Source organism: Rosa chinensis, chromosome 7 (assembly GCF_002994745.2).
Source record: "Rosa chinensis cultivar Old Blush chromosome 7, RchiOBHm-V2, whole genome shotgun sequence".
In the NCBI taxonomy this organism is placed as follows: domain Eukaryota; kingdom Viridiplantae; phylum Streptophyta; class Magnoliopsida; order Rosales; family Rosaceae; genus Rosa; species Rosa chinensis.
The window spans coordinates 14,748,065-14,769,081 of record NC_037094.1 but is presented as its reverse complement, the minus strand read 5'-3'; the positions used below and the strand labels follow the sequence as shown (position 1 = coordinate 14,769,081).

Sequence of the window (21,017 nt, the reverse complement as noted above, 5' to 3'; positions counted from 1 at the left end):
AATATATGTCATCCCACATGGGGAAAATGAGACTTTGCTTATGAGTTTATAAGGATTTGGGCCACTCCATCCATTGCCAATTGGTTTTGGATGTGAACCTCAAATTACTTTATCACTCTTCCCTCAGCCAAATTTGAATGAATATATCCCTTCAAGATCTCTTATCCAAAAACCAAGATTATGAAGCTAACAATCAAAAATGGCAATACAAATTGAAAACTATGAACTGGGTCAGATCCAAAATTGAAGAACTAGGTTCAAAAGACAAAGAGTGAGAGAAGAGGGTAGTTGGTGAAGATTGAAGACAAAGAACACTTGGTTGCAGATGATGATGAAGATGATGCAGTCTGAGATTGTCCATTAGCTATTTTAAACCGTTAGATTTGATTGCATCCACATGGCAAGCTCTAATTATATGTCAAAATATAAATTTTATTGGGTTGTTAGATTCATCTTTTAACACATGGCATTACATAAACAAAAGTTCAGCTAGCTCAGCTAAAAATAGAACTCAGGAGAGGATCCTCTTCCGTTCAGATAATTCATTTTTGATTGGAAATTAGGGGTAAGGTAATCTTGGATTCCTGGGAAATCTTATAGGTTCGGGACGATGCTATAGTGTCTAGGGTCAAATGATCCAAGGAACTAAAGGATGGACTCCGCGTCTTTTCAGGGTAAACCCTCATGTTATATCAAATTTCTCCAACTTGAGTTTAGGTGTTGCAAATTTTTTATTTAATTTTCATTAAACTCAATTAAATGGTTAAGTTAGTTTTAGTTCGTAAACCTTTGATGTTTCATTTCAGGTGCTATATGTTCTTATATACCAACACTGTCAATCAATACAATATATATACTTAAGGTTTTGAAAAAGGGAAAGAGGAGGATGAGAAGTAGAGGGACAAGAAAAGAAGGATGAGAAATATCAATTTAGGATTGTGATTTTTGTAGCATTTACGAAATTTTAGAGTTTAGATAAGCATATTATAAAGAAAAATCAAGATACACAACATTGCATGTTCGATATGCTAGATTGCTAGTGGTAGTTAATGTTGTTGTTTCTATAGCAATTAAGTATACAATAAACTGAGGTTGTCATTTGATATAGTAATTATCGAACCGACTGAACACTAACTAATATTTTATGTTTGGTAAACTAACATTTTAGTAATAGAAACCGATAAAACCGAAATCGAATATTACTGAAAAAGTTGGATTGGTTTTGATAAGTAACGAATCTACCGATTATCTAAATATTAGCTATATATACTGTATTTTTCAATACACATACATGTATATTAAGAAATATAAACATAATTATTTTCATAATAGTATTAAAATTATACTAACAGTAATACTACATTAGTAGTACATGTATTTTAAGCAACCTGTTAAAAGATTGTTAAATAACTAGTTTTATTGAAAATGACTAAAACTTGATGTCATATGTACATAAGAGATTTATAATCAAATAAGCAGATGAATATATACATAGTTTCCGACAACTTAACAATTAAAAAAATCTAGTATTGTTCATTATAATTTATATTATCGAAATACCTAATTTGGTAGATATGATTAAATACCTAAAATTTTAGTTGGTAATTGGTAGCTCCATTTTGAAATCGAAAGTTTTGGTTTTGAAGTGGGTAGGATCTATAACCGATTCGAACCAACCGAGTGATAACTCTACAAAAAATTCCAACCTATTGTTTATAGATGACAAACACCTATCATGATTCATGAGTAATCATTGTCCCCTCCCCCACAAAGCCTCTCATTTGCTTTTATCCTATGATCTCCTTTAGTCATGAGCAAAGCTAGGTGAACCACCTTTTTGAGTACTACTTACATCCCACCTCACGTGGCGGCTGATGTGACACAGTTACGTTATTTAATAAAATTATGTGATAGATTAGTCATTTTGTTACATCAACTACCAAGTAAGGTAATATACAAAAAATACCCAAAAAAATGGTTCACCTTTGGTCATTTTTGGGTTTCTCCCTTTCCCCAACTAAAAGCAGTAGCCAGTTGTTTTCACATTGCAAACAATACCATAATCCACAATGCTCGATCAATACTACTTATTTTAGTACTGAAAGTACTGCTGAGCTAGCTAGCTAGCTAGCTTGGTCACTGTCATCACATGCAATATCAATGTGGAAATTTTCTTCATAAGTACTGATCGACGAGGAAATCAATAGTGGTCGACAGAGTTCGCATTTCATGATTCAAATATTATTTCTAGACTAGAACAATTTGTCACCACAGATCGACATCCAACTCCTCCATGAGTGAATTGCTGGTAGTACTGACCATCAAGTGTTCACGATCCTTTGCCAAAAAAAAAAAAAGTGTTCACGATCAAATGCAGCTTCAGAAGCTGGGAAGATAGATATAAGTAGATATTATTCGTCGAAATTTATCACATCGATCGAACACTGATGAGACAATTACATACTGGTTTGACGTACAATTATTATGCAACACTCAGGGCCATAGGTGTCATCATATCTTGCTCCATCATCAACTACCTGTAAAAGGTACTTCAAACAAATAAACAGCCAATTGCTGACAAGACCTCAACACGTTCATCAGTCATCTCCTTGCCACTTCAATTTATTCAATCTGCCAATTTTCATGTATTTCAAGTAGTCCTTAATTCAGAGAGCGAAAAAAGACCACACTCGGAGCACATTAATATACGAGAAATACTGAAGCAGTATTAGATAGCTGCATTGATCTGATTTGTGGTAGTATTCATCTAAATTGAACTGATGACTTTCTATCATATTTTTATGTAGAACTTCCCAATGAGCCAGAGAAATGCAACTCATCAAATTAAGGAATTAATATTGGAAATCTAAACAGAAAATTAAGCTTCCAAGATAATTATATTATATTTTTATGCCGCGCTGACCGTTTCAATTTTTAAGATTCCATCTCATCCATGTAATAGATCTTGTTAATTAGACAGTTAGCTAGACTACTCAATGACTCACCCTCCATATATTTTCTTGATTTAACCCCAATTTTTAAGTAGCATTTGCTTTATTAGCTCTTTAAATAATGTAGTTTAGGACCAACCCACCTGACCCTGTCGAGTTAAGGACAGTTAATTGATTATGTCATGGTAAATTAGTTAACAGTGATTAATTGATTTACCTATTTGATGATCAGCCCTATAGTTAATTTCTCCCGTTATAAAACCACTAAGAGAACAAAGAAAGAATCAAGGTGTAATTGGTAATCTGTGGGCTTAGGGATCTTCCAACAATGGTCAACTACTAAGAGTTTTTTTTTTTTTTTGTTCTTCTTTATAAAATTAAAGAAGATCAAATGATTTCACTCCTACCCCCATAATGACTCGAACTCATGACTTCGTCATTAGATAGTGGGTGCTCTAACCACTGAGCTAACACTACTTCGTCAACTACTAAGAGTTAACCACTGCAAGTGGCCTAGTGGTTCTTGCCTAGTTGGGTGTGCTCCCCAACCTAGGTTCGAATCCCGAAGCTGTCAAAGTGGCCAGACACTGTGCTGCAATGCACAGTTGGAGCATTCCACATGCGCCGAAGGGGTTTATCTTGGGCTTAGGAAGCCTTTGGGTTCCCCTTGCCAAAGTCAAAAAAAAAAAAAAAAAAACTACTAAGAGTTAAGTTCTTGTCCAGTTGTGCAATAATCATTTATCACTAATCCCGATTTATAAGAGGTTACTATTGTTTTAAAGGTTAATCAAATTCAAGTTCCTTCAACCAACTTATAATTCCGTTCAGCCACCTTTCAAAGCAACGATTATAGAAATATAGATCAATCTAATCGTCCTAACTCTAACTAGGAAATTTATAATAAAACAGATTTGAATATATATAGGGTATGCGTCCCAGAGATTTTAATGATTTGCTCTAGCTTAGATAGTTTAGTTACGATTTTCTTGCTGAGTTTTGCTTATGTAAGTTATGGTAGACTCTAGCCTATTGGCTGTTGATCTAATGAATTTAACTTTTATTTAAAAAAAAAAAAAAGGTCTGTTTCATGCCTTGTATATGCTTTCTCCTTGTGTTTTCTTAAACGTTTTTTTTTTTCTTTGAGAAAGGTGTTTTGGTGGATTTCAAAGTACAACGCAATAATGATTAAGGGTTGAGAATTGCACAAGTCCACCGAAACAAAACCCTAATTACCAAAATTCTGTGATGCACTTATATCTCCTTGTACAAAGACAGTTCCATACATATATACATCGGATGTCCCTTTCCGTCTTGTAAATTACTATGCATGGTGCGATTAAAGTTGATATTACTATTTAATAATAAATTTAATGACAAATTAGGTATGCATCATCATCCTCAGTATATATATTAGGGCTCCCTCTTTCCTTCTCATCCCATTTCTGAAGTTCTGATTCCTGAGAAGCCATGAGTAGAGGTGGGAGCTCTGGCGGTGGACAAAGTTCATTGGGCTACTTGTTTGGCTCAGAGGAGCCACAAACTCCACCTCCCGCTGCTAAGCCAGTATTGCCGCCATACGGCATCGATACCACCACCACTGAAGATCAAAAACCTTCAGATCATCAGACTCCTTCCAATTCCAACAACTATCGAAGAGCTGAAGGCCCAAATTCTGGAAACTTCTTAACTGTAAGTTTACTGTCATATATGTTGTAGATTTTCTATATTTACATATATTATATAACTCGGAAAGTTAATCATGGATCTGCACATGATAATTCAGGATCGTCCAACAACAAAAGTTAAATCAGTTCCTGGCGGTGATTCATCACTTGGGTACTTGTTTGGAGATAAGTGATGCCTCTATTTCCTCTAGCTCCCTACTTCGGTCAATAACAATCAATAATATTGAATATATAGTTTTATGGGTTCCGGAAATAAACAAAATACTGTGTTAAATAAAAGGGATATATCAGTCCCGACGAGTGTTGTATTTGCAAGGGTTTCTTCGAGGGTTGGACGAAGAAGATCGAGTGGGGTGTAGAGAGATAATAAGTAATCAACTACTCTAGCTATCATGAACTCCAAGATTTGGTGAAAGTGCATGATATAGAGGATTATATATAGATGTAAGTTTGTGGGTTTGCCTTCTGTTTGCAAATTTAGGTTCCACATGTGGGTTTTCTTAATTAATTAAGTTTGACTGATGTATACAATTCTATAAATATGTAGTAAGTTTGTTTTGGTGTTTTATTCTGATATGGCTGAATTATATAGAACTATAAGTTTGTCTATTCTTCTTGGTCAGATTTGGAAAGCCAAAAGCGACACTTTCTGTTTATCTTTAAAAAAGATTGATTAGTTTACTTGTTTAATTCCGACCAGTACTAATGTTAAAATCGAGCAGGCATTCTTCTGATCTTTTCCTTTCTGATTTGTTTATTATGAAGAACCCTAAAGAGTAGAAATTTTTAACTGTTTTGAGACTCCTTCATAACCAATAGAAATGTTGAATTCAAGTTCTGGGTGTACTTTCTAAGCTATGTCTTTAGATTCGACCCCATAAAATAATTAAGTTCCTTATTTACATTTTATAATTCTGACCCACTTTTTTTAATTGTAATCATTTTGTCTAAACATACAGATTATTTTAGGGTTATCTCTTACTGTAAAATTATCACCCTCTCCCTATAAACTTTGGAGAAGATAATATACACTTACTGCCAACATAGTAAGCTAGATAAACCAGTTAAAAAGGCCAGGTAGCTAATTTGGCAAATACTCACAGACCTCAGCTAGATTCAAATTCAATTACATACATATGATTACATGCTTGGCTTGTTGCCTCTTCTGAACATCTAGCTAGGTCGCCTGGGTTGTGTTGAAGCTATCATTTGAGCCCTCAGAAACCAGGTCCTGATCGAGTTAGTACATCCTAGTAATCACCAGCTACTTGCTGAAGTAAATTAAATAAATTATACTAAAACTTGATGGTATTGCTAGCATACCGACCAAATGAAAAATAGAACTTATTGTTGATGAGATGCTAGTTCATATGTAATTGGACAAGATGAACTGACTCATGAAGCTGTCATCTGGGACAGATTTTAATGAAGCTCCGAGCAAATAGATTATATATGCTTGAAATTGATCATGCCTAACTGGCGTAGTTGATTAAACATTCAATAGATTAATGCATGCATATCTATAATTGTAATTTAATCAGCTTTCAAGCATTGGCTGCATATGTATTCATATCATATGCATGCGCGCTGCAGTAGTGTGAGCCTTCGATCAATTAAGAACTTAACTTATACATTGATGTACATATGCACACCTGAATTAATAACTTAATACTACATATAATTTTTAGCTGTTTTGCATGAAAATGGATATTGATGGTGGCTATATATAGAGCAGTTTTGTTGTAGTGAAAGACCGAAAGGTATGTCCATGCTCCAAGTACAATATGTGTGCGTGCGCGCTCGCTAGACCAGCTACTTAGCTGGCATCCAGATTCCAGATATCACCTCTATATGGAATGGAGTCCTTTTATTTGCTTTTAGAGCTTAGAAAATTGAGAGACCATGACTATGATATATAAGAGATTAGAAATTAAGTTCTTATAATTGAAGTGCTGGTGTGAAGATTAAATGTTTGGGGGCAAAAGCACCACTCGTAATGATACAGCTGTATCATATTATTGGGCTGTAAACTAACTAGGAGAAGTTAATCGGCCTTGCAATTTTCTAGACTTATTCGGCTAGACCAACAAAATAGGCCTAGCTCTAGTTGGGTTTCGTTTAGGGTGAGCATTTTGGATACTGAGCTAATTCGACCTTGCTTTCTCCAATCTAAGCTAGTAGGTCCCTGACTCATTGTCCCAAAAGAACTCTCAACATTTAATTGCCCTAGACACTGAAACAAATTGCAACAGTTTAGTAATATGTATTGAACTCTCCACATGATTGCATGCATGTGTATAAACTATACATAATTTAATAGTTAGATAGAATGATGCATTGATGGCTATTTTCTTTGGTTACAATAAATTTTTACAACGCTTGAGGATCAGGGTCATAGTAGCTACTAGCTAATAATGTTTGGCATTTACAACTAATTGCTAGTTTGGGAGAGGTTAATTCTCCTGCTGAATCTAGCTCGTCTTAACTTCTTGCCTTGTATTGCAATCAAATCTCGCTCACTCCATTAAATAATGTTGTGTATCCTGCAATATCGTTTTCCCCTTTACATATATATCTAGCCATTGAAGCTTTTTTTTTTTTTTTTTTCTGGTGGTGCGATGTAGCCATTGAAGTTGACAAGGTATATATGCATCAAAAGTTACTCTTCCAAAGGAGCATGTATTTTTTACGTTCAGAAGCACATGTAATGCATGATGTCCACTGTAGATTCAATAGTTTCTTCTCAGTTATAAGTTTCATAGCTCATGCTAAACAGCATCCATCTTCAATATGATTCATAGTTCATACTAAACCGTTGCTATTTGGGAGACATGACAAATTAAATGCAGGTGATAATCTTTTCATCACTTAGTACTGCAATCAGGTCATGAGTCTGAGAACCTTACTGTCCCTAAGAACCCACTTTCCACTTATAAATTAAAATTGTATATCGCATCTACTAGGTGTGTAGTAATGTTTTTAAGGTATTAACAAATTATTGTTGATCAAACTGTGGGATATTAAGTATGGAGAGTTGAAATTTTAGTGTGAAAATTGTTAGAGCATGAGTTCATTGTTAAAGTCATGAACTTTTGTATCAATGTCTTCCGAGATATTACTATTTCTCGGGTCGGATAGCCGGACTAATTGTTTGAGGCTTAATTTGAGCAATACGCCCTAGGTTCTTTATCAATTGTGGCATGGAAACGTCAACATTCAAATATGCATATATAAGATTAATATATATAACTAAATAAAAGAACAAAAACATGTATAAAATAATGTATTAACAACTCCTCAATGCGTTGTTACACGTTTTTACTAATGTAGTAGATATACAAAATAGTTTAAAATGGGATGTTTAGATGAACCCACATACATATTGTTATGAACAATTTATGCTCTTCATATGATATAATTTTCTGTCTTTTTTCTGGCCAGTGACCACAATTAAGATTCTCATGTTCCCTTAAGTTTAGTAACAGATAAAAGTTGGTGGCTTGGTGCCTATATAATGCAGAAGATTGTGATAACTAAAGAGAAGGATTCTCTAGCCTCCACTACTTAGTAGTGCCCGTGAAGAGCTGGCCATAAATCAAAGTGTCACGGGGAGATAATGACATTATATGCTACACAATCATACAATACGAATCTGACAAATGTACCGTGAATTTGTGGACCCAATCACATCATAGATCCACAGGCAGCCAATTTTTTTTTTTTCCTGTACTTTTCCAGTTTCGACCAAAACTACTAATAATCCTACTTTGCGGCTTTCAAACCCGGCCTATGCAAAATCTGAAGGGATTAATCTACGCAAAAGACCTCATATGTCCAAACTCTATTACTAAACTGGTTTTCATAAATTGAATCGTCTGTAAAAATGGTCTCTAGTAACATTCCCTGTAACACAACTAGTGTATGGGATTACTGAAAATGAAAGACATTTCCTCTTTTTGGTCCAACTGTCCAAGCCATAGTGGATCTTAGGCTTGTAACAAATCCATTCATTTTGGTACACCACCAGGCACTCAAGAAACCCATAATCCCATTCCCATATGACCTCACCACTGCCATTAACATGCATTAGGTACATTACTTTGGATAATGCCTAGTACACATGGTTGGGTAATCTGGTATATGTACCTGTTGAGTTGTTTCCAAACTTGTGGTTTTAAACAAATTGGGGAGAAAGTGATGGGTATGGGGTAGGATTGAACTAACTATCTCTAGTGAGAAAAAGATGATTTCAGCTCCATCCAGAAATAGCAAATGCGATGATCAGTTTTCAAAGAAGAAATTGCAATGGGGAAAGTGGGAGTGCTTTCTTTAGTGCGCACAGTTCATATTGTGTCATTGTGTGTTCCACATAGTCACCATCATTATCATAAAGATGATATATCTTTCTGACTCCATATTGGCATATTGGAACACACTGTTGGCCTGCTTCAACTTCCTCTTTTTCTGATTTCAAAACTGAGCATGTGATCTCACAATGATGCCCTCAGATCTTGCTTGAATCATATTGACTCTTGCTGCAATGCACCAAGAACCAAAAGAAATTAGAATTGAGATGAAGCTAAGGGTAGCATTATCATAATCTATTTACATGTCACACAGATCTCAACTCACACTACTAAAATACAAAGTTTTCTTTTTTATATCCTTGTTTCTTTTTAACTTTGAGTTGTGACAGATTCTCAGAGAATGATTCTTTGAGACGTGGATATATACAAACTTTAGCTAGGGATGAGAAGAAAGGAAACTAATAAACCCTATAATTGACCCAAAATTCTGTAGTGCTTCAAAGTCTCGAAAGTCATTAAATTAATCATTATTTAAGATTTGCTCCACACAATGAATTAATTCAATGACTCTCGATTCTTGGCTCAAAAATTTTAGTAATCCGAAGACAGTATAAAACACCCCATAATTGAGGTATTGGGTCTCTGATTACAGCACTTTTAGAGTTTAGGCATTGCTTATGTAATTAGGTTTCATTCTCAAACAAGACAGAAAAATCAGTGGCGTGAAAGTAACTGATAAACACAGAACACAAACTGCACAGTTTTTGACTCTATATATACTTTGGTTCTGCAACAAACCAAAATACCATGTTTGAGAAACTACCTTTTGTGTGATGGGACTTTGGAGGACTCCCCCAAAAGCTCAGGTAACCCCTCTTCCATTTCATTCATTCTTTCTCTCCTCTTTAGCTCCACAAATTTGGTTTCACAGACCAAAGGCATTGCTCTTTGATGTTCATCATTTTCATTGGAACACAAAAAAAAATCTTTATGCATAAAGTTCTCTCCTTTACAATTTTTGGTATGTGGGACTCTCTCATATTGTGATTTACAATATTTGTTTTGGTTGTTTCTCAAAGAAAAAAAATGGCAGTTACTGAAATCACATTAAACGTGCTGGCTGTGCTTTCAATGTGACAGTTACCTAAGATGGCTATGGTGGTACTACTGGTTCTGGTTTCATTGTGCACAAACGGAGTTGAAAGCCGGAAGGCTAAGAATGTGGACAGCTTTGAGTACTCAGCCATAAGTTGCAGAGCCCAAAGTGCATCACTGGCAGATTTTGGAGGAGTTGGTGATGGTATCACATCAAACACCAAGGCTTTTCAGGCAGCAATTCAGCATCTGAGTCAATATGACTCACAAGGTGGATCCCAACTTTTTGTTCCTGCTGGGAAATGGTTAACTGGGAGCTTCAACCTCACGAGCCATTTCACTCTCTATCTCCACAAGGATGCTGTTCTTCTTGCCTCTCAGGTTAGACAACCTAACCCTCTTTAGACAATAACCTTTTGTCATTTTTTGTGTTTGATCGAATGGCTGCAAATTTGATGACTCTATGATAATGTTATCTTCATTATTGTGCTAGGATGAGAATGAATGGCCAGTGATTGATCCACTTCCATCGTACGGTAGAGGAAGGGATACTGCTGGAGGAAGATTCATCAGTCTGATATTTGGAACCAACCTCACTGATGTTGTAGTAACAGGTAACAAGCACGAAATATGCTTCAATTATGAATAATACAATTGAGAAAATTAGAGTATTTTGCTGAGTTTATGAGGTACATTTTATATTAGGGGAAAATGGCACAATTGATGGTCAAGGTGAACTATGGTGGCAAAAATTCCACAAGGGGGAGTTAAAGTACACTCGGCCTTACCTGATTGAAATCATGTTCTCAGAAAATATCCAAATTTCGAACCTTACTTTGGTTAATTCTCCATCATGGAATGTTCATCCTGTTTACAGCAGGTAACTTCATTCTCTGGCTCTGCAAATGGCTTTGTTCTTACTCTCTAATTGCTACTTTTTTATGTCTAATGCTGTAAGAACTGCAAGAGATAAGTAAAAGGGTAACAAACTTGTTCAGTCAACTTGCATAAAACAACTCTCAAACTCATAAAGTTTGAGTCTTTTGAATTCTGAGATTTGTTCTAACAAAAGATGAAAAATGCAGCAATGTTCTAGTTCAAGGCCTTACAATCCTTGCACCAGTAACGTCTCCAAACACAGATGGGATCAACCCCGGTAAGCATGTGTATATGTACTAAATTCTTGCTCATCTGCACAAAATGCAAATCGAAGTTTGATGTCAAACTAGTATGAATGCTCCTCAATTGCTAATCAAACTATTGGTTTTTATTGTTTAGACTCTTGCACAAATACTCGAATTGAGGACTGTTACATTGTCTCTGGAGATGATTGTATAGCCGTAAAGAGTGGTTGGGATGAGTATGGTATTGCCTTTGGGATGCCAACCAAAGCGCTTGTGATCAGACGTTTGACATGCATTTCTCCATTTAGTGCTGTGATTGCACTCGGAAGTGAGATGTCTGGTGGGATCCAAGATGTCAGGGCTGAGGATATCCTTGCCATTAACACGGAATCAGGAGTCAGAATCAAAACTGCTGTAGGAAGAGGAGGCTTTGTGAAAGACATATATGTCAGAGGGATGACCATGAAAACCATGAAGTATGTATTTTGGATTGCAGGAGACTATGGATCACATGCAGATGATGGCTATGATCCTAATGCGCTTCCAGTGATCCAGAACATAAATTATCATGATATGGTGGCTGAGAATGTAACAATGGCAGGTAAACTGGGGGGAATAACTGGAGATCCATTTACTGGGATTTGCATATCTAATGTTACAATTACAATGGCAAAGAAGGGAAAGAAAGTACCTTGGAACTGTACTGACGTTGCTGGGATTTCAAGCAGAGTGGTTCCTCAGCCGTGTGAGCTTCTAGCAGACCAGGGTCCGGAGAAGATCGGGGCATGTGATTTCCCAGAAGAAAGTCTTCCGGTTGATAATATGCAACTTCAGCTCTGCTCTTACAGAGGAAAGTACTGGTGACAGATTCTACTGTCCTCACAACATTGCACTTCCAAAACCATTGAGAAAAAGAATCTTAGAAGTAAAATCAACTAGCTGTGTGAGACATTGCCATAACAATGATTTCTTTTCAAGATAGATGAACTATTTATAGCCAAAAAGCAACAATGTAATCGCACACCAGATTGAATGAAAGTTTCCTGTAAGATCATGTATTTTCACTCTTGGTCGATGACAAATTAAACTTAATATTTGTAATATATCTTAAGAGACTGTTTCGATGAAGGTTGGGATCCCCAAACCATTGCCAAAACACATTCTCAGAACAAGGAACCACCAAATCCATCATTACAACAAACAAAGAAGCAAGCAATAATCTAAAATGTGCAAGTTTCAATCAACAAATGGAAACAGGCTTCACATCTATTAATTTTACACAAGTGGTTACGCTTAAAAATCCATATCTAAATTAAAACAGCATCCACAATCTTTGTGCCCCGATTGCACTTCTACTATGCTCTAGAGTCTTGAAAGCTCAAGTAAGAGCATAACAACAACCGACTTGGGGCATTCTCAAGTAACTCAGCTCCTAGTACATCAGTTGAATTCAAGTTACTAGTACACAATCTTTATAGCTATTCCAGTTACAAGTACACAATCTTTATAGCTATTCCGAATGTGATTGATGATTCATTGTTACAGAGGGACTGATTCATAATATGTATCTACAGACCTAGAAAAGCAAGCCCTCTAATGAGTTGGCTCTGGATTATACTTCACTGCTTCCCTCCAGATGAGCTCTTTGATGTGCTCTTCAGTGCATGATGGTTGCTCAAAATCAAAATGGAAAGCCCTGGGGCAAACAGGCTCATCATTGTTGTCGTGAAGGGACGACAAGTATGGGTGACAAAGTGCCTCGTCAACTGCAAACAGATATATAACCATGAGTCAGGAAAAAAAAAAAACATTGACTCAATATGATCCAATACTTTGCAAAAGCTCTAGAAAGCTTAAACCCATTTCTTGTACCAGTAATGCGTCTGGTGGGATCAAAGACGAGCATTTTCTCTAGCAAATCCAAAGCCCCAGGAGACATATTAGGGAATCTAGCAGAGAACTGTTGCCTCCGGAATTGCGGGAGCTGTTTTACATATCTGCGGGTATTATCACTTCGAAGAAATCCAAGGCTCGCATCATCAGGTGAACCTATTAACTTTAAACAACCAAAATAATATCACATATTATGTTCCATGTACATCTGTCTACCACTTGTAAAGAACTTCCCACTAGGAAGGAAAAACAAAACACCCCACAAATTTGCTCACTGAAAAATTTGCAGACATAGTAGACCACCAGCTTGACATTTTGCATAATAAAATTTTGAACATATGAACATCTATCTAACCTGCATATCTTATAACAAATTACTGAAATTAGTAGCTTTTGAAATTAGAACTCAGGAAGAAACAACCAAGCACCAACCATTTCCCGGCCTATAATCCCCTAATTATCAGACTATCAGTCAACAATAACTAGGCTGTTTTGTTTGGTTATGGTGGTATTTGGGAATGTCCACTATAAAATAAAATTTTTTTTTTTATCACAAGGAGGTCTGAACCAAGGATCTCTACCCTTAACCCCCACCTATCCCCTGCCACCTGAGCTAGGGATCATGGAACACTTCAGAATATTTCAACTCAACTCTGTCTAGGCACAGCAACCTACCTAGACACCTAGCTTGTGCTAGGATGGGAAAGGAACTCTCCAGACAAAGAGAATCAGAAAATTCAGAGAGAAGAGGGTTCAAGAATGGACACCTATCAAACTAGGTTACCCCTTTTCCTTTTTATATTCAGTTTTTACTGATGTAACTTCAATCTTAGATCAGTAGGACACTGAATATAATGCTTGATTAAATTTTATGTTCATTTGAAAGCTCTAAAAGTAGTACCTCGGTGATAAGCCTCAGCTGATGAACGTAATCCTTCCCAGGAAACAAAGGTTCTCTGGTTATGATTTCACCGAGTATGCAACCAACAGACCATATATCAATTGCAGCAGTGTACTCTGAACAATTAAGAAGCAACTCTGGTGCTCGGTACCAACGAGTGACAACATATTCAGTCATGAAATCCGTCTCGGATGTTGTTCTGGCTAGTCCAAAATCTCCAATTTTAAGGTCACAATTAGCATTAAGAAGCAGATTACTTGGCTTCAGATCCCGGTGCAACACATTGGCAGAGTGAATATATTTTAGTCCTCTTAACAGCTGATACAGAAAGTACTGCATTTTCCAGGATAAGAATCTAGAGTTAGTTCATCAGGAACACTCCAACAATGAGACAAGCAAACGCACACTAAATCAATCAAAAATTGAAGCACATAATCACAGACTAAAGGGGACATCATTACTTCATAGGAAATCGGATTCCCATCTATGACTCACAGGCAGGAAAGGTAAACATAATTCAGAAATCCCATTGATTCGCAGAAAAAAAAAAAATATATATATATATATATATTCCTAACAGTTAAACAATTTTTAAAATGAGACTTTTTTCTTTAAAATTTAAATAACAAAATCTTAACATATTAAACATAAGATGAGTTCCCTTCTATCAACATTATCTAATCACTACATGCATGGTGTTTTCAACCTTTTATAAAAATGTATAATCCATTCTCATCAAGCATCAAATTTAGGAAGTTCAATTTTGAAACCTTCATCTCAAAGGTATGTAATAATTACTGCAACAACGAGATATATATTGAGAATTTGAAATGTATAAGAACAATGACATGTATGAAGCCTCATTGATATCATTGTTGCAAACCTGACAATGATCATCAGTTAGTTGTTGGTCAGAACGAATGATCTGATGAAGATCAGTGTCCATTAATTCATAAACAATGTATACATCATTGAAGTTGTCTTTTTTGGGCGGTCGTACGATGTCCTTGAGGCCAATAACCTGTGGAGGAAATTAGCTGAGCTGTAATTCTGAGCAGACCCAAATAGAAGTAACATATGAAGTCCAACAGAAAATAAACTCATAAGGGCACATGTGAATGAACCAGTCTGGGATATGGCTACAAAAATTTAGAAATGCTCACCCATAATTCACATTTTTGTTTTATAATACAAAAACCAGAAAGACAAGAATGAGGTGCAAAAATTCATAGCACACTGAGAGGTTGTATAAGATGTTTCTCCCCCTCATGGCCAGTGAGGTGCACTTACTGATACCCAGAAGAAACACCTATCTGAGTATGAAGTATGGGATAAATGATGTACCATTTTACAGAACCTTTTAGGCACTTGTCTAATGTTGCCCTTGCCAGATGCTAAACAAAGGCTTTGGAACACCAAGTCAATTAGTAGTTCAGTACTTGGATATGTGAAATTATGCATTGCAAGTGGACTGAGGAAATTTGGCATAATTCATCCTTAAATGCATAGCCACATATCACTATATCAGCATGAATTTTATCATAGACTTCCTTATAAGTTCAGTTATAAATCAAAAAATGAAACTTACATTTTCATGGTTCATATGGCGAAGAAGCTTGATTTCTCTTAAAGTCCTCTTGGCATCTATTATGTTGTCAAAAGCATTACCGATCTTCTTAATGGCAACTTCCTCATGTGTGTCTGAATTAACAGCAGCACTAGAAAGAAGAGAAGAGAAAATTGTAACCCACCACTATATTAACCAACGATCATACTTTGTCAAAAGAAACAAGCCATTCATCAGCGTTATAAGCAGTATTGTAGACTAATTTGCTCTCGAGAACGGATGTTGAGCTGAAAAAAAGCATGAAGTCTAGAACTTGAGCCTGCTCAGCTAACAAGAATCAACTATAATCACAAAACTAGCTCATTTATCACCAAATTGATATAAGAATCTGAGAAAACTAATTGGTTGACATTGTATGTGCCAACTTCTATAGGTTAGTATAGTAGTACAGTACCAACAAAACTCTAAGCGGAGAGATCAAATAACTCCAACAAAGAAAGCTGGAATAACAAATCATACCAATCCAAAAAATTATATCAGTTAAATAATCCCTAGTTGCTCTATTTCGTACATGTTTTCTTCATAATGCTCCTGAATATGATTCACCATTTCACCACATAAATAGTACTCAAATTTACCCAATTCTAAAACAAAGCAATTTGGGAGCTAAAGAAGCCAAAAAGATCAAACCTTTAAGCAAAAACTTACCAGACAATGCCATAAGCACCTCTACCAATTGGCCTAATTGGCGGGACATACTTGCTAGAGACCTCAAACAAGTTCCCAAACACATTGTACTGCGCATATCGACCATTATGCGTGAGCACCCTTTTGATTTTAGAATCCGCTGAAGCAGCAGAGCTTGATTCCTTGGCAGCCATGTTCAATCTACTTGAAAACACAAACCACCCAAAGGAAGCTCCTTTCTGTGATGGGTTCAAAAACCCTCAAGTGGGTTGTGCTGGGCTTTAATGGTGCTCGTGATCCTCAGCCAAATTTAGCTGAATATGTGATTTTTGGATAACGAGTAACGGGTTTTCTGTGAAACTCTGAATGCAATGCACTGCAAAAAGCTAGCTTTCTTCAACTTTTCTAGAGCTTTCGGTCTGGAAACGGTTTGCAAAATCCGTGACTTTTTTTTTTAAGGTGACTCCGACTTTTCTTGGTTTCAAAATTTTTAACAAACAACAAGTTGTAAAAAGTAATGGGAGAGATGAAGGAGTTGGACTGGGTTACATCATGGAGCACACGCGTCTTTTTACTTTGACCAACAAATCTTTTTACTTTGACCAACAAATCAAGCATTAGACTCTAGACTTCCAACTTCTTTTGTTTTCTATTAGAGTCGTGCACATTTTGATGCGGGCGGTATCCACCCTCAACAACTTCCATACATTTGAAATATCAAAATTTCTACTCGCACCAAAATGTGAAATCTTAATATCACCGCACACTGTATTACATCTTAGAGTCAGAGTCGACATGTTCTAGGGTGTTGCTGTTGTTGAGGCTTTATGATGAAGTGTGACACACTCCAAAAGATAGCTACTTGACGGCAACTTAAGTCTCCGGTAAACCGTAAAGGATTGGTTTATGTAGTCTCTGTCAAACTTTTTCAGTCACCAACTACCCATGAATCCACGATACTAGACTTCTGATGCAATATTGGCAAAGGTTCCTACAGAGGGTTGTTGTCACCATGACTGATGCATTTAACTCACTTGGAAAAAATGGTAACCAGTTGAATGAATTTTCTCAGTATTTTCATCTCTTTGATTTTTTTTTTTTTGAATAATCTCTTTGATTTTTGTGCCCTTACAATTTGTGTTAGGTTTAGGGAGAATAAACAATTTCTCTACTGACACAGAATATTTGGGTTTCTAACATGAATGCTACCAGGAACCAGGTTCAATAACAATTAAAATAAACAGGAGAAGAAAAAACAGAGAGAGAGAGAGAGAGAGAGATGAATGCACTTGATGTATTCATGCTGCATCTTAGCCAAGACATCATCTTGTCATTAATTTTAACATCTTACTTGGGCTCTAATTAATAATTTATTACTATTAAATTGTAAATGACTTGTCTATTAAATATAACACTATTTAAATATTCTCAGATCAACTGGGAGGCCCAGCTCCACTTGGGTGCCCATATTAATTGGAAGGCCCAAGCCTACTAAGACCTAAATCAGTCTGGGAGTTTTGGGTGTCTAAAGTTTTTGAGAATGTTGCTTGAATTTGGGTCCAAATGTGGCCCACACTCATGAGCCCAAATACTTTAGATTTTGGCATTTGGGATCTCGGTGGATTGTTTCAACTAAATATGCTTCTGGTGATCATAGGCAGTACTAGCGAATCTTCTAGAATAATACTGAACGAGGATTCAAGCTATTTCCTAATAGCAGAGCATTGTCTATCTCTATGTACAATTGCGTAGGGGTGGGCGCGGGTCGGCCCGGGTCGGTTATGGGCCAAAACCGCATCCGATCCACATTCTTCGGTGGGCTTAATTTTTGGACCGGAAACTGATTCTTAATGGGCTGGGCCGAAAGAATCGGGTGACCCGAATTTTCAGGTCGGCCCGGTTCGATTTCGGATGATCGGCAGGGTCGTTGGTCGTCGTCCTTAGTCGGCGTTGATCGACGTTGGTCGTCGTCCTCAGTATGAGAGTCTGAGAGATATGAGATGAGAGGGTCGAAGGGGTCGTCGTCCCAAGTATGAGTCTGAGAGAGATGAGAGATATACAAGAGAGATGAGAGAGGAGAGAGATGAGACAGGTGAGAGCGACGTCAGAGAGATGAGAGAAAGATGAGAGCGACGTGAGAGAGTCAGAGAGATAGCCTCAAAGTTTGACTTTAGAGTTAGGTTTTTTTTTTTAATTGAGAGGAATCAGGTGCATTAGGTTCCATGTGTAACCTAATTTCAACCAATGAAAACTCCACAACCATTAAAAAAGTATTAATTTATATAAAAATTATATAAATTTAAATAAAAATTAAATATTTAATTATTCGGCCGGTTCGGTTTTAATCCGGTCGGTTCAATGACTGAACCCAGTCCCGAACCGGAAAAAGCCGGTCCGGTTCGGAAAAATGACTTTTTTCACTATATTCAGTCCGGTTCGGTCCCCGAGCCGGTTTTCAAGGGCGGTTCGGCCAGTTTTGCACTTCCGGCTCGGTTTATGCCCAGCCCTACAATTGCGGGTACTACCACATCTTCTTAATCTGTCAATGGATAACAGCGGAATGATATGTAATGGTCATTTTGGCTTAAGGTTTGACAACACTCCAATAATGTTTTATAGATATGTTACAATATAATTGTAATCAACTCTATTGAATTTCAATCTATAAGGTTATTTATTTGATAAAAAAAATAAAAGAAAACTATAAACTAATTGCAATTCATAGAGTTGAAAATTGGACTCTAATAGTTTCTCAAAAATTCAAAACCATGGACTACAACACATGATGTTTTGGCCAAAGTCGCAATTTCTTATTTTCTCACCAAATTTTTTTTACCATCAAATAATAATTTTTAAACACTTCTCTAACTGTTGGAACTAAAAAATCAAGACGCAAATATCTTTAACGATTTTTTCAAAGTTAGAAAATAATAAATTTTATAAAATAAAAAACTGTTTAAGGTTTTCGGTGTTCCGATAATTGAAATATGTTCTAAAAATCATGCTCTATGAATAATGAGCTTATGGTACATATTAATTTCAAGAAAAAAAATACTATTACAAAGGCTTGACATGTTTTGGCATTGTCATTGCATTCTACTTGTACCTCCATAACACCTCTCGACGTGGCAAAACATGCAAAACCTCAATAGAATTATCTCACCATTGATAAATCATTATTTTTAGATGTGCTTCAATTAACGGAATACCAAAATCTCCAACATATTTTCATTTTACAATTTTTTAATTAAAAAGAAAGAACATCCATTCCATATTTCAATGTTTTGTAAGTTCATATTCTAAAAGTCATGCTCTATGGATACTAAGCTCACAAACACATGAAATTCAGAAAGTGACCCAATGACACGTCGAAACATGTCAAACCATTACAATTCCTATTTTCATTCAAATTCTTCCATGCCATGAACTCACTATTACTAAAACATAATTTTCAAAATGCTATTCGATTTGACATAATTCAAAAGTTTAAGTGCTCAAGGAGATCCGGGCCGGATATCAGCTATCTCTTCTGAGCCTACTCTATTGATTGGTTCTGGACCCAAAAGAAATAGTTGATATCTGGCCCAGAAACAATCAACGGATAAGAAAAAACAGTCAAGAGTCAAATGCCACAATTTATCCCTCTGCTTAGAATGCCACGTACAGAAGCAAAACACAGCTGTAGCAAAAATAGGCGCTGGCGGGAAAGTTCTAAACTAGGAGTGACATCCAGAAACTAGAAGCACCAAGATAGATTCATCTATAACCGACTCGCTGGGTCGGCAAAGAACCCACCAGAACCTCATCCAAACCTCTCACTCTCTCCCATTATAAATATTCACAAAGACAAAAAAAGAGTAAACACTATCAAAGCATTGTAAAATTTTGAGTTCGAGTTGGTGAAAATGGTTGAAATTGAGATGGAAGCTGACGTTGAGACCTTCGCATTCCAGGCGGAGATCAACCAGCTTCTGAGTTTGATCATCAACACTTTCTACAGCAACAAAGAGATTTTCCTCCGCGAGCTCATCAGCAATGCCTCTGATGCATTGGACAAGATCCGATTCGAGAGCTTGACTGATCCCAGCAAGCTCGAGTCTCAACCCGAACTATGCATCCGGATCATCCCAGACAAGGTCAACAAAACCCTCACCATCTTCGACACCGGCGTTGGCATGACCAAAGCAGGTACTTAATGGACACTATTTTCGTACATTGTAATAGTTTGATGGAACGATTGAACTGATGAATTTGACGTTGAATCAGAATTGGTGAACAATTTGGGGACGATTGCGAGGTCCGGGACCAAGGAGTTTATGGAGGCTTTGCAGGTCGGGGCTGACGTGAGCATGATCGGGCAGTTCGGCGTGGGATTCTACTCTGCTTATTTGGTGGCTGAGAAGGTCATTGTTGTGACTAAGCACAATGATGATGATCAATATGTGTGGGAGTCTCAGGCTGGTGGGTCTTTTACTGTTACTAGGGATGTTAATGGAGAGCCACTTGGTAGAGGGACCAAGGTGATTTTGTATCTCAAGGAAGACCAGCTCGATTTCTTGGACGAGAGGAAGCTCAAGGAGCTTGTGAAGAAGCATTCCGAGTTTATAAGCTACCCGATTTACCTATGGGTGAAGAAGACCGTGGAGAAAGAGATTAGTGATGATGAAGATGATGCAGGGGAAGCCAAGAATACAGAGGAGGGTGATGTTGAGGAAGTTGATGAGGACAAAGACAAGGAAGGGAAGCCGAAGAAGAAGAAGGTGATGGAGGTGGTACATGAGTGGGAGCTACTCAACAAGCAGAAGCC

General features: G+C 36.8%; 4 protein-coding genes across 6 annotated transcripts; 3 read left to right on the top strand and 1 right to left on the bottom strand.

Moving 5' to 3' along the window:
- The first annotated feature begins 4,375 nt into the window (after positions 1 to 4,375).
- Positions 4,376 to 5,245, top strand: LOC112179580 (protein SPIRAL1-like 5). Its single transcript, XM_024318043.2, has 2 exons — positions 4,376 to 4,640; positions 4,735 to 5,245. Exons 1-2 carry the CDS (start codon positions 4,419 to 4,421, stop codon positions 4,807 to 4,809), a joined length of 297 nt encoding a protein of 98 aa, XP_024173811.1. The 5' UTR covers positions 4,376 to 4,418; the 3' UTR covers positions 4,810 to 5,245.
- A 4,346-nt stretch (positions 5,246 to 9,591) lies between these two features.
- Positions 9,592 to 12,226, top strand: LOC112176482 (probable polygalacturonase). Of its 2 annotated transcripts, none has more exons than XM_024314421.2 (6): positions 9,592 to 9,809; positions 10,084 to 10,419; positions 10,532 to 10,652; positions 10,744 to 10,918; positions 11,124 to 11,194; positions 11,317 to 12,226. In XM_024314421.2, exons 1-6 carry the CDS (start codon positions 9,777 to 9,779, stop codon positions 12,024 to 12,026), a joined length of 1,446 nt encoding a protein of 481 aa, XP_024170189.1. In that variant the 5' UTR covers positions 9,592 to 9,776; the 3' UTR covers positions 12,027 to 12,226. The 2 variants fall into 2 exon arrangements, with proteins under 2 accessions (XP_024170189.1, XP_024170190.1); XM_024314422.2 differs by lacking the exon at positions 9,592 to 9,809 and adding an exon at positions 9,827 to 9,964.
- Positions 12,227 to 12,402: 176 nt separating this feature from the next.
- Positions 12,403 to 16,716, bottom strand: LOC112176483 (mitogen-activated protein kinase 4). 2 transcript variants are annotated; one of them, XM_024314423.2, is made up of 6 exons: positions 16,232 to 16,713; positions 15,545 to 15,674; positions 14,840 to 14,977; positions 13,957 to 14,289; positions 13,035 to 13,218; positions 12,403 to 12,928 (listed from the first exon to the last, which is right to left on the bottom strand). In XM_024314423.2, exons 1-6 carry the CDS (start codon positions 16,402 to 16,404, stop codon positions 12,756 to 12,758), a joined length of 1,131 nt encoding a protein of 376 aa, XP_024170191.1. In that variant the 5' UTR covers positions 16,405 to 16,713; the 3' UTR covers positions 12,403 to 12,755. The 2 variants fall into 2 exon arrangements, 1 of the variants encoding a protein (XP_024170191.1); XR_002926957.2 differs by having other exon boundaries at positions 12,787 to 12,928; positions 13,035 to 13,211; positions 16,232 to 16,716.
- Positions 16,717 to 20,115: 3,399 nt separating this feature from the next.
- Positions 20,116 to 20,990, top strand: LOC112180479 (heat shock protein 83). Its single transcript, XM_040511340.1, has 3 exons — positions 20,116 to 20,398; positions 20,477 to 20,911; positions 20,956 to 20,990. The coding sequence occupies exons 1-3, from the start codon at positions 20,116 to 20,118 to the stop codon at positions 20,988 to 20,990; spliced, it is 753 nt and encodes a 250-aa protein (XP_040367274.1).
- The last annotated feature ends 27 nt before the right edge of the window (positions 20,991 to 21,017 follow it).

What these genes read in the sequence shown, in the direction of transcription:
- LOC112179580 (XM_024318043.2), top strand. Translation starts at nt 4,419, where the DNA reads ATGAGTAGAGGTGGGAGCTCTGGCGGTGGACAAAGTTCATTGGGCTAC. An exon ending in ATTCTGGAAACTTCTTAACT is followed by an intron (nt 4,641 to 4,734) that starts GTAAGTTTACTG and finishes ATGATAATTCAG; the next exon opens with GATCGTCCAACAACAAAAGT.
- LOC112176482 (XM_024314421.2), top strand. Translation starts at nt 9,777, where the DNA reads ATGGGACTTTGGAGGACTCCCCCAAAAGCTCAG. An exon ending in GGACTCCCCCAAAAGCTCAG is followed by an intron (nt 9,810 to 10,083) that starts GTAACCCCTCTT and finishes TCAATGTGACAG; the next exon opens with TTACCTAAGATGGCTATGGT. An exon ending in CACTGATGTTGTAGTAACAG is followed by an intron (nt 10,653 to 10,743) that starts GTAACAAGCACG and finishes ATTTTATATTAG; the next exon opens with GGGAAAATGGCACAATTGAT.
- LOC112176483 (XM_024314423.2), bottom strand. Translation starts at nt 16,404, where the DNA reads ATGGCTGCCAAGGAATCAAGCTCTGCTGCTTCAGCGGATTCTAAAATC. An exon ending in TAACTGATGATCATTGTCAG is followed by an intron (nt 14,290 to 14,839) that starts GTTTGCAACAAT and finishes TGGAAAATGCAG; the next exon opens with TACTTTCTGTATCAGCTGTT. An exon ending in AGCTGAGGCTTATCACCGAG is followed by an intron (nt 13,219 to 13,956) that starts GTACTACTTTTA and finishes GGTTGTTTAAAG; the next exon opens with TTAATAGGTTCACCTGATGA.
- LOC112180479 (XM_040511340.1), top strand. Translation starts at nt 20,116, where the DNA reads ATGGTTGAAATTGAGATGGAAGCTGACGTTGAGACCTTCGCATTCCAG. An exon ending in CGTTGGCATGACCAAAGCAG is followed by an intron (nt 20,399 to 20,476) that starts GTACTTAATGGA and finishes ACGTTGAATCAG; the next exon opens with AATTGGTGAACAATTTGGGG. An exon ending in AGCCAAGAATACAGAGGAGG is followed by an intron (nt 20,912 to 20,955) that starts GTGATGTTGAGG and finishes AAGGAAGGGAAG; the next exon opens with CCGAAGAAGAAGAAGGTGAT.